Source organism: Periplaneta americana, chromosome 15, assembly GCF_040183065.1.
Source record: "Periplaneta americana isolate PAMFEO1 chromosome 15, P.americana_PAMFEO1_priV1, whole genome shotgun sequence".
Lineage (NCBI taxonomy): Eukaryota > Metazoa > Arthropoda > Insecta > Blattodea > Blattidae > Periplaneta > Periplaneta americana.
The window spans coordinates 18,388,465-18,406,351 of record NC_091131.1 but is presented as its reverse complement, the minus strand read 5'-3'; the positions used below and the strand labels follow the sequence as shown (position 1 = coordinate 18,406,351).

The following is a 17,887-nucleotide window of genomic DNA, read 5'->3' as shown; positions in this document are numbered from 1 at the left end:
CTCGATGCAGTTGTGTAGATAGTAAGCAGACTGTTTTATAGAAGTGAATTCTGGATTTCTTTGAAACTAAAAGAATTGCTACCACATAATTTACTTAATATTGAATAACCATTAGTACAATTGCGAAATATTGACCCACCAAAATTATCTACCAATAAGAATTGGTGTGAAAAACTCATACGAAACGTAATAGAATTGGTAATATTAACTGAAAAAATAAAATGAAATGTTTTTATTCCACGTATTACTAGGATACTCATTCAATTTTAAGCAACTTGCAATTTCAAAGCGACTAGCATTTGTAATGGCCATATTAAAATGAAACTCAAGGTCAGTCGCTGAAAGTTACAGACATTAACTTAACAACTGCGTGTTTTTCACATCCTCAACTATATTTTATACAAAGTAGGGAAAAAAGAAAAGATTTTACACACATCAATAAGCAATTCAATGATACTTTTGTCATGTTTCTAATGTAGTATGTGAATGTACATAAGCCCACTGAAAATAACACTGTATTAATTCTGAAATGTACGTCTCTCAAAATATTGTTGTTCACGTCCGAAAATGTGTTGCTGCGAAATTATATCTGTATAATGACGTTGCAAATTAGTATGTTAAGCATTGTGGAAATTAAAATCTCTTAATTTCTAAAATACCGGTAGGCCTATAATACGTTTCTCAGAATATTGGTCTTTATGTTAAAAAATGACTTATTGCGAGCTTATATTGTATCTGTATTCTGTGTGTAAAATTAGATTTAACATAATATGTTCTGAATTTATGAGATATAGTTTCAAGTTATAGAAAAAAAAAAAACTGGATATGATATAAGTGGGTGTACAGCGGTCAAGAGGTAAAAAATCTTCCAATATCAGTTGGGTAATTTTATATTCTTTATTAAACTATAATATCTAATATATACAATAGCATCTTATATCTCTGAAATTCATGCAGCGGCTGATTTCTCTTGCCTCCTTGAAGCAAAGCTCTCATCTTTTGTGCACTCTTTATCATGTGACTCGCGGTATTGGATTGTCTGAAATTCTTTCCGGGCGGTAGGACTGCCGTCTCCGAATTTTTTAGCCCATTTGTCCACCAAATCCTGTGGAGTGTCCCTGAGGTCATAGGCGTAGCCCCGTCTTTGCAACCACTCGATGATCCTGGTGCTCAGATCGTATCTTCTTCCGAACTCTGATGCCCGATAATCAGACGGGAACGTGTGGTGAAAGTTGTGCCAACCTTCTCCACACGTGATTAGCGAGACGAATTTGTTTTCAACGGACTGGATCTTTCTGCAACCACGTCAAACACATTTCTTTCTCAAACTTTGGCATTTAGAGTTATCATCAGCTCCAAATATTTATCTTGTGCACGTAAGTGACGAACGCAGAAAGGATCGCAATGAGGACCACGATAAAGACAACAACGATCACGATAAGGTCTGCCACAAGCACAATGACAAGCTGAACAAGGACCACGATAAGGATCACGACTAGAATCACTATGAGGACTACGACAAGCATGACGACAAGTACCATGGTCCTTGTCATGATCCTTGGCCTTTACCTTGTCATGGTCTTTATTGTGATTCTTCTTGACTTTGTCGCTGTCTTTATTGTTGTCTTTGTCATGGTCCTTATCTTGGTAGTATTTACCATGGCACTGATATAGAGGGTGTAAGGTGTATAAGTGGCGTCTTTTCACAGTCGCCGGTGTTGGTTTAGTCCACACCTGTGGAGTAACGGCTAGCGCGTCTGACCGCGAAACCGAGTGGCACGGGTTCGATTCCCGGTCGGGCCAAGTTACCTGGTTGAGGTTTTTTCCCCTCAACCCAATATGAGCAAATGCTGGGTAACTTTCGGTGCTGGACTCCGGACTCGTTTCACCAGCATTATCATCTTCATTTCATTCAGACACTAAAGAACTTCAGATGTTGATAAAGCGTCGTAAAATAACATACTAAAAAAAAAAAAGGGACGGTTTACAAGATCAAAAAATGTCCACACAACATAGATAAAAATTTGTAGTTTTCCTACAAAAAGACTTTCTTTCCTTATTTTATTTGCGTTATATTGCTTATATATATGCTAATAATAAATCCGTAGCCGAATTTTTTCTGGTAATTTTCGCTTTTCCAAAAATAATTTGGTCCTAATATATATAATTAACTACCCTGAAACCGAAAATCGCTTTTTTCAAATTTTTGTTTGTATGTATGTATGTCTGTCTGTCTGTCTGTCTGTCTGTCTGGTTGTTTGTTACCTTTTCACGCGATAATGGCTGAACCGATTTATAAGAAAATTGCAATATAAATTAAGTTCGTTGTAACTTAGATTTTAGGCTGTATTTTATACAAAATACTTTATTTCAAAGGAGGGTTATAAGGGCCTTGAATTAAATAAATCGAAATATCTCGCTTATTATTGATTTTTGTGAAAAATATTACACAACAAAAGATTCTTTACAAATGATTTCCGGTAAGTTTTATACAATGCAAAATGTTGATAGGACTGATATTTAATGAGATAAATGAGTTTTAAAATTAAAATAACAATTCCACCTAATGGCCTGAAATGAAATAAAAATAAATGACTTCGTCTATAAGGGGCCTTGTACAACAACAATCGGAAGCTATTAAACAGCCTACAGAGAATGTTTCTGTGTTTTTATGAAGCAATCTCGGAAACTAATTTATCCAGTTGTGTAATTATTATTTCACTATTGGAAAGTGTAGTTTCTCTAGATGAACATAATGCTATAAAGTTATTACAGTAACTTCTGAGTGAATCGAAGACAGGTAAGATTAAAATAGCTTCTTATGCACAGAAAACGTGATAAGCTATTCTGTTTATTCGATTCCTGTATTTCTTAAAATAATGCTTATGTATACATTGATTTTCATCTCAGAGAATTAACGAACAACGAGAGTGTATTGATTTAGTATGGAGTAAGAGTACATTAGCTTACATTCCATTACTTTATAATCTAAATTTTAACTATGCTCAATTGAACCGTATTAAAATTCATAAAATTAATGAAGTATGCAAAAAATTGGGTAATTAGCCAAGCAGATTATGATGCGCTGTTGTAAAAGTTGTTCCTCATGAGATTCATGAGCCGTCATAACAAATTAAAAACTTACTTATCGGAGTACAGCCGTTATCAACACACTTTTTAAATAATATAATATAATATAATATAATATAATATAATATAATATAATATAATATAATATAATATAATATAATATAATATAATATAATATAATATAATATAATATAATATAATATAATATATAATATAATATAATATTATATAATATATAATATAATATAATATAATATAATATAATATAATATAATATTATATATAATATTTACTAATAATATATCTGTAACCGACATTTTTCTGGTAATTTTCGCTTTTCCAAAAATAATTGATGTTGACACGTGTAATTATCCATCCTGAGACCGAAAGTCCCTTATTTGAAGTTTTTGTCTGTCTGTCTGTCTCTCTGTCTGTCTGGATGTTTGTTACCTTTTCACGCTATAATGACTAAACGGATTTCGATGAAAATTGGAGTCCGTTTTTTAAATCATGGTTTAGTTAACGACGCTTGCAACTGCAGAGGTTATATCAGCGTCGCCGGTGTGCCGGAATTTTTGTCCCGCAGGAGTTCTTTTACATGACAGTAAATCTACTGACATCAGCCTGTCGCATTTAAACACACTTAAATGCCATCGACCTCGGCCGGGATCGAACACGCAACCTCGAGCATAGTGGAGTTCGTTGTAACTTGATTTTAGTCTATATGGCATTGAATATACTTTAAGGGGGCGTGAATGAAATAAATCGAAATATCTCGCTTATTATTGATTTTTGTGAAAAATATTACATAGCAAAAGTTTCTTTAAAAATGATTTCAGATAAATTTTATTCTAAGCACAATTTTGATAGAACTGATATTTAAGGCTATATCGTACAAGACTTAAGAGAGCCATGTATTATGATTATAAGTGAATAAAATAATTTTAGTTTTGTCCTTTAGATATGCAGAAATTTAATCCGGACAAATGTAACTTTTCGTTCTCAAAATGAGGTTTAAAATGTTTACATTTGTTCGGATGAAATTTCTGCACACATCCAAGGCTAAAACTATTATTATGCAAATCTAGTATTTCAGGTAAAGCTTCCTGTAAATCAGATTTGAATACTTTCAAGGGAAAAATTGTTCCTGGGCCGGGTATCGATCCCGGGACCTCTGGTTGAACGTACCAGCGCTCTACCACTGAGCTACCCGGGAACTCCACCCGACACCGTCTCAACTTTTCCCATTATATCCACACAACTCGCGTGGGCTGACGAAACGCCAGAGACCCACATCGAGTGCACACAATCCCTGTGTGACTTGGAATTGTGGTTTTCTGTTAACGTACACAGTGACGAGTTGTGTGGATATAAAGGGAAAAGTTGAGACGGTGCTGGGTGGAGTTCCCGGGTAGCTCAGTTGGCAGAGCGCTGGTACGTTTAACCAGAGGTCCCGGGATCGATACCCGGCCCCGGAACAATTTTTCCCTTGAAAGTATTCAAAATTATTATTTCCTCCAAACATTTATTATCATAATACACTGCTCTCTTAAATTGATGAGCATATTGGGAATTAAACCTACGGATTTCCCAAAACACGCAAAGAAATGTTTCATATAAATGGACCAGACATTTTGATAGATTAATGATGAATGATGCTACGAAAGGACGGTGTATTATGTAGTTTAGTGTTTTTCTTTCGCGCAAGTTGGATACTCTGTTATATTCATCTAGTCTGCAATGTTGCCTAACTGTACCGGAATTACACTACCCATGGTCATTCATTTGAGCGGTGTCTCCCTCTTAGTTATTTTTTTCTTTATAGTTGACAACACTGCTAAACTAGCATTGCTTGTTATTTTTAATAAATGTTAACAAACTTTAATTCGATTCCGCCATTCCCTTGTCGTTAGTCTTACATAGTTCACAGTTTAAGTCTTCTTATTTTGTCTGGTTTTTTTTAGTAAATTTACTGCATTTTTCTAGTTCAGCATAAAAATGCAAAGAAGGAAGTGTTAAGTCCAAGATGAGTGGTTTGAGATGAAATACGTATATCTATATATATAATTTTAACTGGTAATGGAAATTACGGGAAAACGACTGAATGGATTTTAATGAATGACCCGTCATTTTGAAGCTTGACATCCATGGATTTTCAGAAAAATAGTAACTTTCAGTGAAGCGTTAGTTTTCCTACATAATTTTCCTATTCTCCAAAATCCATCTTTCGTCAGTTTTGAGAACTAATTGCATTTCAGCAGTCGGCCGTGACTTCAGGACAAAACAAAACACACACTACAATAAACAATAGCTATTACACGAAGGCCATGACTTGCAAAATTGCTGACATATTTAGAGTTCAAATTCAATTGGTTATTAAAATTTCAAGACTTGCTAAAATAATTTACAGGTCTGATTTTGCGGTGTGTAATTTTCTGAGTGCAGCTGTGTATTGAGGTGATTTGATAACATTATTGCCATTAGAAATTAAATATTATTTTAGTTAATGCCATGATGTGACTATTTTTCATTAATTATACATATTAATGCTATATTGATGATATGAAAGTGAAACGTTTTTGGGTTATATAAGTAGATGTAGAGAATATTTAAATTAGATTTTCATTTCTATAATTTACTGAGTGGCGGCTATTTTACAAATGAACTTACAAAACTTACGTAAGACAATAATATTGTTATTAAAAATCAAATATTTCATAGTTATAAATCAAGTGGGGTTGGGTCTTTTTCATAAACTTATTGGCAGTGTGGTGTAGATATTTATATGCGTCATTCTCTTTAGTATTGGCTCGAGAGAGCGCAAAAATTATAGTTCCTAAGGAAAGATCAAAAGGTATTACTTACTGATAAAATAAGAGGCCTGGAAAATTTTGTAGTCTCCCGATCATTTCACCAAGCATTTCAAGCTCTCCATGCAGCAGCTACACCAAGATGCTATGTCTATTGTTCGAAAACATAGCAAACCTGAAATAGCTATTGCTTACTCCCACATGAAAAACCCACTGATCGTCCTGAAATTGTTACTTGCGTTTTCGCGTTGATACTGAAAACCTGAAGATGGATAAGTTCCAGAAAAAAGTATTTGGCATAAAAAAACATTCAAAGGGAGTATATTTCATTATTATGGAAGCAAATAACTTTCAAAATGTCTGGTATCCTTCATTGAAAATAAATCTGAAAAATTTTTATTTGAACGTCTAATGAACTTAGTTGCAGCATTTGCTGCACAAGTCACTAGTAGTCTTTAATCGTATTAGTGAAATCCATGTGTTTGTACATTTTTCAAATGTGATCTCGATTGAATAATTTCAAGAGAAAACTTGTTCTGGGACCGGGTATCGATCTGGTAATAATTTTTCCCTTGAAATTATTCAAGTCTGTTTATAGGGAGCTATAGATCTACCTGAAAGCCAGATTTGCGTGATGTTGATTGTTCAAACAAAGGTAAAGGTGACTTAATTCTTCACTTAGGGACATATTAACATAAACTTTCATGGTTTCTAGCTTATGCATTGATTCGTTTTTGAAGTCAACTACTTCAACCTGTCCTGATGAAACAGTAGCATCAGAATTGGCATTGGTGTATGCTCCTGCGTTTCTTCCATCTGTTGTGTAAACAACACGAGTTCAGGACTTGTGTTGTTTATGAAAAGAACAAAATAATTGTGTAAGCTTACCCGTTTGAAATACAAGGACTCATGTTATTTATACATCAAAATACATGAACACTGTGCAAGACTCAACTCAACTTCGATAAAAATTGGACTCGTGTTGTTTATGCAACTATCGATTCGATTTTTCCAAGTGTTGAGATTACATTAAGGAACAGAATTTTCTGACTGTGACAAACCAGCGCACAAGTGAAATCTAAGTACTTGTGGGGGTAAGTACTATTATTGCAAGTTATCTTGAACCTTACATCCCCTAAGTCTGTCTTTCGAACTGCTCGGTACGGCATGTACTCATCAACGTAACGGCATGGCAAGGATGCCCCTCCCTCGGCTAACGTGACTCTTTTCAGAAAACGTTGGTTCTTTCACTTCACGGCTCTCTACTGTAAAAGAACTTGGTTCAATACAGACATCATCATCTCACGACACTCCGGTTTTGAGAGGAGAACATGGTTTCGTAGCAGTTTTAATTAACCTGTAATGAGTAAATATTTAAATATAATCGTGTGTACACTCCTCCTCTCTCATCCGGGCTGGGGAGCGGCAATGGCAGAGTTACTACAACTATTTTTATACATTATATAGGTCTGCATGACTTACACCTACAGCTGATATGTACATATTCTAATAACAATATTTTACAGGCTTATTATTATTTGAATTTACATTAATTTACAATTATACACAATCCATATCCCTATCATTGCTGCCATCATTGCTTGGTCCAAAATTAATTATTATTTCGTCAATGGCATCATCCATTCGGAATTATCTTCTTAATCGTAGGTACTGCTTTCTGAACAAGATAGAATTCTTCGATTGTATCCCGAATGACACGTTGATCAAGTCGTCCACTTCAACTTTACACAAGTCCTAATTCTGGAATGAAATAATGTGTTTTGCAGACTATAACAAAATAATAACTTACAACTGTAATTCATTATGTCGCTCACAGTACACACACTATTGTACATAACTTTTATAGCAATATTTCTAAACATTACATGCCTATTCTTTCCCGGAGTAGTATGAGGTTCATTCGATTGTAATTCACTATTATTCTTAATTCTCTTCACGGAACTAATACTTTTGCCAAAGTATTTAGACGCTCTCTCATATTCCTTATCAAGAGGTTCCAGCAAACATTTATTTGTTTTGTAATTTTTCCTCCTCACAACACTTAATTATATTTGCGATAATTTCTCTTTCTCCGTTGTGGATAACAGCGTTATTTTTTCTCCGCAGTGGTGTGATTTCACCATAATTACTACCCTGTGGTTGCTGCTTCATGTTAACACTACTGGTACGCAGTGAAGGAAATAGCTCTATGTTTCTTGACAAGAGATTATGATGCGGAGCATGCGCAAACAACTCAGTTGGCTCCACCCATATTACGCCCTTCCTTCCTTCTCCCCTTCTGTCCCCGCTCAGAAAGTTCAAGATAACTTGCAATAACAGTATCATTACCTGTTGTAGGGACGGTTGCCATAGAGATGAGCTAAACTGTTGACGGACCACGTGACGTTGTAAACCAGGACAGTACGAAACACGTACGCACACCAGAAGGAAGCCCAGAATGCCTCATTCCAGAGAAGGCACGGAATCATCACAAAAAGTGCGTTGGTGGCGACGTACAGTGCCAAGTAGTACCTGCACACAGCAAAAGATTTTGATTATTATTCAACAACGAAGGTGAAAGGCTTCTGAGTTTCGTCCAATTTCGGTCATTTTCTCGACTTTTTAAAAATATTGTGCCATTATATTTGCGGTTCCTTGAGGAATATTTTAGTGAAGCTTTCATCCCGATATCTCTTTTCTAAGCTAGAAATTCGGTTTATCCCATATATGAGTAAGTTATTACATTCAGAATGTGCTGTCGTCCCAAAAATAAGCTCGCAACTTGTACTTCTCAATGTTATATTCAAGGTTCAGTCCAAAAGCGAAACAACTGAATATTTAAAGTTTTGAGAAAACTACGTTTTAAAGTTCCACGTTGCTCTGAACAATCCAGGGATCACTAGAATTACTCAAAATTCTGTTAATTCATTCATTCATAGTGTTCTGCCCAAGGGCAGGTCTTTCATTGCAATACCAGCTTTCTCCAATCTTTCCTATTTTCTGCCTTCCTCTTAGTCTCCAAATATGATCCGTATATCTTAATGTCGTTTATCATCTGATATCTTCTTCTGCCTCGAACTCTTCTTCCGTTCACCATTCCTTCTAGTGCATCCTTCAGTAGGGAGTTTCTTCCTAACCAGTGACCCAGCCAATCCCTTTTTCACTTTCTGATCAGTTTCTTTCTTCACCCACTCTTTCCAACACAGCTTCATTTCTTATTGTCTGTCAACTTTACATGCTCAATTCTTCTCCACATCCGCATTTAAAATGCTTCTAGTCGCTTCCCTTCATTTTGTCGTAACGTCCAAATGTGTTTTTGCCCATAAAATGATACACTCCACACAAAGAACTTCACTAGTCTCTTTCTTAGTTATGTTTCCAGAGTTACTATTAAAAGATTCCTTTGCCATTGCTATCCTCCTTTTGACTTCCTGGCAGCAGCTCATGTTACTGCTTATAGTACACCCCGAGTATCTGAAGAAATCCACTTGCTCGCCCACACCTGTGGAGTAACGGTCAGTGCGTCTGGCCGCGAAACCAGGTGGCCCAGGTTCGAATCCTGGTCGGGGCAAGTTACCTGGTTGAGGTTTTTCCGGGGTTTTCCCTCAACCGAATACGAGCAAATGCTGGGTAACTTTCGGTGCTGGACCCCGTACTCATTTCACCGGCATTATCACCTTCATTTCATTCAGACGCTAAATAACCTAGATGTTGATACAGCATCGTAAAATAACTCAATAAAGTCCACTTGCTCTACTGCCACATTTAGAATTCGTAAGTTTACCTTCTTTACCCTTTTTCCACGACCTTGGTCTCCGTCCTGTTGGCATTTATCTTCATTCCATCCTGCTCACAACTGTCATTTAGATTATGTTTTATAGAAGCTATAAGTTTCAAATTAGAGTAATTTTAATAGGATTGTTCACAGGAACTTTAAACTGTAAAAACCAGTTTTCTGAAATGTTCAAATTTGGAGTTGTTTCTTTTTCAAATGGTCCATGGATATAATTATTTGTAAATAATACACTATGCACTATTTTCTTCACTTAACACTTCATTTTTCCGCGTAGTCTCCATGGCGATTGAGACATTTGTCCAACAGTGAGACAAGTTTTTCAATGTCACTCTCGGAAAAAGTTGCGTCCTGACCGTCGAGCCAGCGTTTTACTCGTACCTCTGAAGCACCGTATACAGCTTCATTAATAATTGAGCCATTCAGAGCATAAGTGGTGTAAGTCAAAAATGGGTAATGATGGTTAAAGTAAACATTCTGTAAAATACAGCGCAAAGTAGCAATTAATATTCAGTTTATTTAAACTATTAGTAGTCAGTGGATAGCAAGAAGGACATATTAGTTGCTACTTTGCGCTGTATTTTACAGAATTTTTACTTAAAACCTCATTACCCAATTTTAACTTACATCACTTTTGCTCTGAACGGCTGAATTGTTGTTACCTTCTCCAAGTAATCGACCAGCAACACAATTTTCTGATTGCAGAAAATTGTAGCTATCACTTCGCTGGTCGGCTTCACGACTTTCAATTTCTTGGTTCGAGGATAACCTGGATGTTTCCACTCCTTGCTTGCCCTTTTAGTTTCTGGGGAATGAGAGTGAAGCCGTGTCTCGTCACCAGGGAAATGTACGCGTACGTTCGACAAAGTCTTGGTAACCAATGGTATGTTGTTGCAAGGATGAGAGGACACAGGCCGTTCTCTGACTTTTGTGATCTTCAGAAAGATCTCGCGGGACCCATCGTGCACACACTTTGTGAAATCCCAACTGCTAATTAATGCGGCTAACTGTTCCACGTGACAGACTCAAATCATGCGTAAATGCCGCTACAATTTCAGTTACTCTAACACCAAGTTTAAGAGATGATACATCTCTTGTAAACTTACGTTTGGGACGACCCTCATCTATTATATACTTTAAAGTGATTTTACATTAAATCAAAGCTATTTGTACAGTATTTTATCTTGAAATAAGATACCTTCTGATCAGTGCTGTAGTTTGAAACAAATTTTAGGGTCAGACTAGACTCTGTATGGACTCTACTGTACTTCTTTTCCAAAGTTACTTCTTCGTCATGCAGTCGGCTCTGCAGACCTTCCAGATCGCAGCCACAATAACTGCACACAAGGCAAGAAATTAAACGCTGACACTGGTGCCCAATACTTTATAGGGACAAAAGTATAGGAACTCTTTTACTGGAAGAATATTCCTTTTCTTAGTGTAGATATCGTTCAATACAGTAATGCTCATTCGCATTCTTTAGTTCAAATTTGAATAGAATCTGTGTTATGTAACTGGATTTATGTTTCATGAACGCACGAAAATTCCCTCCTCTAGCAATCTGCTAGCATTAGAGTAAGGGAGGGTATTGTCGGATACCATTTTGATGTTTCAAAATAAAGACAATTGAAAAAAGTTAGAACTGTAATTACTTAGTATTATAATAACCTCTTGGGGTACCTGCAAATTGTACATGAGTATTAGGTAATTTACATAATATGTATTTGCTGTATAACTTGCAAAGACAAAACAGAAATAATATCATCACCGACAGAATGGGAAGCTAATGTCGGATACATTAGACATTATTATTTAAGAGGTATGATAATGCATTTAAAATAATATATTGCACATCAGAAACTATTACAATAGTGTTCTGTTCAGCCAACTGATATGCAAGCCTTTTAACATCATTTCTGGTTCATCCTAAATATTTTCTCTCCATCATTAACATATAGTCAACTAGTTTCTCTTCAAGTGACGCTGGGAGTATTGGTTTTCGTCCAAGTTTCGATTTAACGGCTTTGGTGGGCTCAGAGTTGGACCGTACATAATCAAATAATGTTGATCGAGGTACATTGAATCTTTTGGAAGCAGGAAGATAGCCCATTATTTTCTCCAGTACTGCGACAATGGCATTTACCATATCTTCAGACTTCCATTTTTTTTAGACTGAATCTCTTTTTTCTTTTACTTTAAGCTTCTAAAAATATCAGAAGAAGAAACAATTCGTTACTTCATAATATTCGATTAATTAGAAAATTAATTACTTACATTAATTAAAAATACCCATGAGAAAAATGTAGTGGTTTGTTATAGAAAACATATAAATGGGTTTAAGGCAGCTTTTATGTAGCGAGCAGCATTGAAAGACAGCCGACAATGCCCTCGGCTAGTATCCGACATTGCCCTCGGCTCGTATCCGACATTGGCCGACTCTTCACAAACAGTAAAACAAGCCAGCTGCATGAAACTTGTTGTCGATAGCATTTCTGCAATTAGAGAATTAAGAAGCCTTATCTATGGTATATCAAACAGTGCATATCATGTTGTGTAAATATAAGAATAACTTGTAACGAATAAATCACATTAGGCCTACTTACCCTCAAAAAGTTTTTTTTTGCAGAAACGTTGAAAACACGCTATTCACACACAGTGAAGCACTCAACAGTAATGGCTATTCATGCAGATGTTCGTCTACTTGTAGAGAACGTAATGCATTATTTTCTCATCAGATTGCACCATTCGATGGAAAAGAAATAAGTTATCCGACATTACCAGACCTATCCGACAATCCCCTCCCTTACTCTACACCTGAGCGAGTTTTAGAATTAACGAATCAGTGCAGCAGAATTCTTGAGGTGCCACATCATAAAATTAGTGTTATGCGAAGGAATGTACGCAAGTTTTGAAATTAGCGAATCAGTGTAGCAGATTTCTTGAGGCGCCAACCCATAAAGTTAGTGTTAATTACAGAAATACCATGGCGGTATGCAAGCTTGAAATTAACAAGTCACAACTACCTACTCCTGAAGTGCCAGACCATGGTTTTTGATAAAAGAACGAATGAACAAGCGTTTAAAGCAAATGATATGAGATACCAGCGGCTACTTTTGTGCCAGGTGTCAAAATAAAAATGTTTTTTTCAAATAGCTACATCCTCCATTTCAAAATATGTTAAAAGACTATTTATACATAATTAAATATTTTCTAGCCTATTTTTTTTTCTGGTACGGTAACAGCGAGTTTTTATATTAGACGGTACGGCGTACCGGCCCAACAGCAGCACTGCTTGCAATAGCTACAGCTAAAGTAATGAAACTTTGCACACATCTTTGCAACAGACCTGTGAATGACATTCTGTATTGTATTGATTTTATTTATTTACATTTCATGGTATTCGTACATCGCTTCACAGCTAGAATATGGAACAAGTCAAAAAGATCTTAGTAGTATTATAAAGTCTTATTTTGGTTTTCGGAAGGGTAGATCAACCCTGATGGCTGCAGAATGACTCTTAAAGGACATGCGAGAGAAGCTACATTGTCATGGGAAGAAATATGTAATCTTCATCGATTATACTAAAGCTTTTGACAGTGTCAATAGAAGGAAATTAATTGGAAAACTGGAAAGCCTTATTGGATACTCTGATATGACGAGGTTAATAGCTAATATCCTAACATACAACCAAATACAGGTCTGTGACGGACTTTCTCAATCGGACTGGATTGCCCAAACAATTGGAGTGTTACAAGAGGACCCTTTGAGCCCGATACTTTTTAATATCCTGACACATGATGTTTCCATCAAAATCAAGGAGGGTGTAGAGAACCTAAATGTGTACATAGAGGGACATCATTTTATTTTTACTTGCATTTTTATTGTACCTGCATTTCTGAATGTACTTCACTCTCAACCCTTCACTAATGTCCTTGCTCCCGTCAGACACACAAACTTACGGCCGCTGTTGCATTCGAAGTCTTCAAGCAGTGAAGTAAACACTGCAGTGTATAGTGTGTTTCTGAAATTGGTTGCGTTTTCTATAGAAGGAAAGAACCTATATTAATAATATCGTACTAAAAAATTATATTCAAGAAACGATAAATTCAATTTCAGAGAATATGCTTCAAAATGTTTTTAATAATATGCGTACTGAATTGAAGCCTGCATTGTAATGAACGGCAACCATTTTCAGCAACTTGTTTAAAAATTCAGATTAGCTTTTTTTGAATTGAGGTGGCTAGAAGCAAAGGAATGCTAGTGACATTTGTAATAACATAAGTTAAGTGCATCCAGTGTAAGCAAAAGTATCTAAAATTTTAGTGACAAAGGGATATTTTAATCGCATCACACATTAAAATTTAAATAAAAATTTCACCGATTTTACGAAAGCTTAAATATTTAAACCCCATTTTCTCAAAAGTAATTTAAGTGCACTTACAGCCCTTTACTTATGACCCCCTCAATTTAAATGCACTCTCTATATTGTAAGATAACATCAATAATTAATATGCTAAATAAAGTAGACATTACATAACGAACATAGCCGCCTGAAAAGTTGAGTTTTTGAAAAAAATGTTACTACTCTATTGTATTTTGATAAATTCCGTAAAAGTGATGATCAAACTGAAAATCGTAATATCGTATTTCCCTACAACATAAATGGATACACTACTTTTCTCTCCTCCTATACCTAGTAAAATGATTTGTTTACATATTGCACTAGTAACATCAAACTTCTGTAATGGAAGGGGGAAACAGTGTTTCCGAGTATAGCCAGGTTAATGTTAAAAATGTTGGTAAAAATAAAGTGATGTCCCTGTATGTGCAGATGATATGGCCCTAGCCTCCAATAACATAAAAGATCTGCAGAAAGGAATGGATCTCATTACCCAATGGGCAGATGAAAACGAACTAGTAGTGAATGCATCGAAGAACGAACTAATGGTATTTAGGAGAGGAGGGCGACTGGGTAAAGAGAACTACATCGTCTGCGGAGGACGTACAATCATATAGGAATATCTATCACGCAGACAGCTACAAGAGCTCGAAAGCCTGAAACCAAGGTACATGAAAAGGGTGCTAGGAGTTTCAAAATTCTCTCTATCAAGATATGCATATGTCTTAGCCAGGGAAACTTTCTTGGTTGAAGACCTGAGACTGCGAGTGCTAGTAATTAAGACGTGAAGCATTTAAAATCTTTATATTCCGAAGTGATATGGTGTTGAAAGTTATGGAAGCAATATGTAATAATAATAATAATAATAATAATAATAATAATAATAATAATAATAATAATAATAATAATAATAATAATAATAATAATGTTTTATTTTCGCTGGCAGATTTAAGGCCATAAGGCCTTCTCTTCCACTCAACCAGCCTTAATCAATACAATACATAAATTTAAATTACAAATATTTTCATTACACTTAAAAGGTTCTCCAGCAATATTCTTCACTACACATTTATTTAAATTTAGATAAATCTATAAGGTAAAGTAGTAACTTAATTTATGAGCTAATTTAATTCAATGAATTATAATTAATTTAATATTTGAGATAGCTAGTAAAATGATGAAAATTAATTTAATATAAGCTTACTAGGACTATGTTACAGGGAGAATATATATATTTCTATTTCTATAATGAGAATATTAATGTAATTGCCATTAGAGGTTTTGTAAATCTATTTAGAGAAATTAAAGATAATAATAATAAGAATGGACAAATGTTAGTTCCATTATAAGTAACAAATATTAATCAGCAATTCATCTGTTAAGTAAGAATTTATGTAATTTTGACCTAAATGAAGCTATTGTCCAACAACCCCTTATATCACTCGGAAGCGAGTTCCAATTTCTAGCAACTGAAACTGTATAGGATGAAGAATATAAAGATGTCTTGTGGTAGGGTATAATGAGTAAATTGTTATAATGAGATCTTGTACTTAGCTGATGATATGCGGATAAATTTTGAAAACGAGAAGCCAAATATATTGGGGTAGCGGTGCGCAGAATTTGAAATAAGAGAACAAGAGAATGCAGAGCTCGTCGATCGCTTAGCCTTAGCCAAGACAGAGTTTGGAAAGACGGGGAAACATGATCATACTTACGAATATTACAAATATAACGGACGCACGCATTATGCACACGTTGTAGCCTGTTGCTCAAATTTGCATTTAGGTTACTTAATATAATATCGCAGTAGTCAAAGTGTGGCATCACGAGTGTTTGTACAAGGATTAATTTTAATTTATCAGGAAGAAAGTTCTTCAGTCGCTTTAATGAGTGAATAATGGAAAATATTTTTTTGGAAGTGTTCATTCCATTCCAGGTGACAATCCATATAAATACCAAGGTTCTTCACAGTCGAAGTGTATGGAATAGTAGTATTATTTACAATTATCGGTGGCAAATTTTGTTTGTAACACTTCGATCTTTGATGTTCTATTAAGATTGCCTGCGATTTACTTGCATATGTACTCGTATGTACAAAATTGATATATTTTTTTAAATCTAGAAAGTTCAAGTTTTGAGATCACATAAATAATTTTGAAGGAAAACAAAAAAATAAGGGTAAATGTGTACCATCAGATACAAACGATGCTGTCATCATAGCAGTTAGATGTTATGTTTTTATTTAACGACGCTCGCAACTGCAGAGGTTATATCAGCGTCGCCGGATGTGCCGGAATTTTGTCCCACAGGAGTTCTTTTACATGCCAGTAAATCTACTGACATGAGCCTGTCGCATTTAAGCCAACCAGGTCGACAAGCAGTTAGATAGTAACTACCAATTTTATTGTGTTTGTCAGTACCGAAATTGCAAAGTTAGCAGGAGAAAATGTAACCTGACAAATATGAAATCACTATAATCCACTAGCACATATAACTGGGGGAAATGGTTATGTTTCACCTTTACGGTAAAAAGTAAGGCAATCAGGACTAAAGTGACAGCTGAACAGACAAATGAGGGCAGTAGGCCACAATATAACATGGCCCATACTCAACATGTATTTGTTTCGAGACATATGTTCATGGGACATTTTTTATAGTTTTGACAAATATTACTTGATGTGCTAATATACCATTCTTTTATATAAACACTCTAGCCCGGTTTCTTCAACCTTTGTTATAATGCATCTAATGCGTTAATTAACTCTAAGTTAAAAGTATGAATTCCTGTTAAAATATTGCGTTTCTTCGACTTTACATTTCACATTTTAACATTCTGTTTGTTAACTCTCTGTTAGGACCAGAGATTCTAGAGTTTAACCATAACCTATAACCAAGTATAGGCTCACTTCTGTTTTCTGAACTCTGACAATTACGATTCTCGCTTGTTTCCGTTGTTTGATTCAGAGAGAATAGAAGCAAGGAGTTAGAAAGATCTACCTCGTTGAATAGAAGTCTTTCTATTCTCTCAGGTTTGATTTCTGCTTCTTTCCTCGTCTGTATCACAATAGCGCGGAGCGTTGTATTGGTATTGCTGTTATGAAATGGAAAACACTGGAACAAAATGAAATCTTGGGACTAATTTGTCTTCTTTCGAAAGAAACCTTCTGCTGGAAATTATTTCACAGTATAAACCAATCAATTAGAATAAACAAACAAACGGATCTAAGTCGAAAGCGAAAAGTGAGGCTTGGCAGAAAATAGCCTATAACTTTGTATGAATTTCTGGTCTGTCAAATCACAGAAATCATCCGCTCTGTTTATGTATTCATGGATAGGCCTATCATTTTCTAAATAATGCGGATATATAAGTTCAGCATCTAACGCACAAGCCACATTGGATACTTCTATGCTAACAGAGAGTTAAATGATTTAACTGCATGACATTGGGCAGTTAAATTAACATAGTGTAAATTTATTCCAACTCAACAATGTAACTTTTATTCAAAGCAACAATAATTATCACTCTCTACAATCTAATTTCACTCCCGTCAACAATGGGATTTGCTCTCCACACAGTAACACAGTATTCGTTAGTGCATTCCACAGACGACAATGACAATTTACTTGGACTATTACGAACAACAATGAACTGTTAATCTTAACTAATATTCACAAAGCACTATTTACAACACAGAACTGTCAGTTCTCAGTTCACAGCTCGTTTGTCTTGACTAGTTCTTCTAGCTCAGTCACTCGCGTCCACAGAATCTCGAACCCCAGACCTTCAGAGACGAT

General features: G+C 35.3%; 1 protein-coding gene across 1 annotated transcript in view; it reads right to left on the bottom strand.

Moving 5' to 3' along the window:
* Positions 1–874: 874 nt before the first annotated feature.
* The window catches only part of LOC138715608 (acyl-CoA Delta(11) desaturase-like), an 84,343-nt gene continuing 67,330 nt past the window's right edge, over positions 875–17,887 (bottom strand). The window contains exons 5-6 of the mRNA XM_069848682.1: positions 8,250–8,432; positions 875–1,295 (exon numbers count right to left, since the gene is read on the bottom strand). Coding sequence (XP_069704783.1) covers positions 950–1,295; positions 8,250–8,432 — 529 coding nt within the window. The 3' untranslated portion in view covers positions 875–949. The remainder of the gene's footprint in view (positions 1,296–8,249; positions 8,433–17,887) is intronic.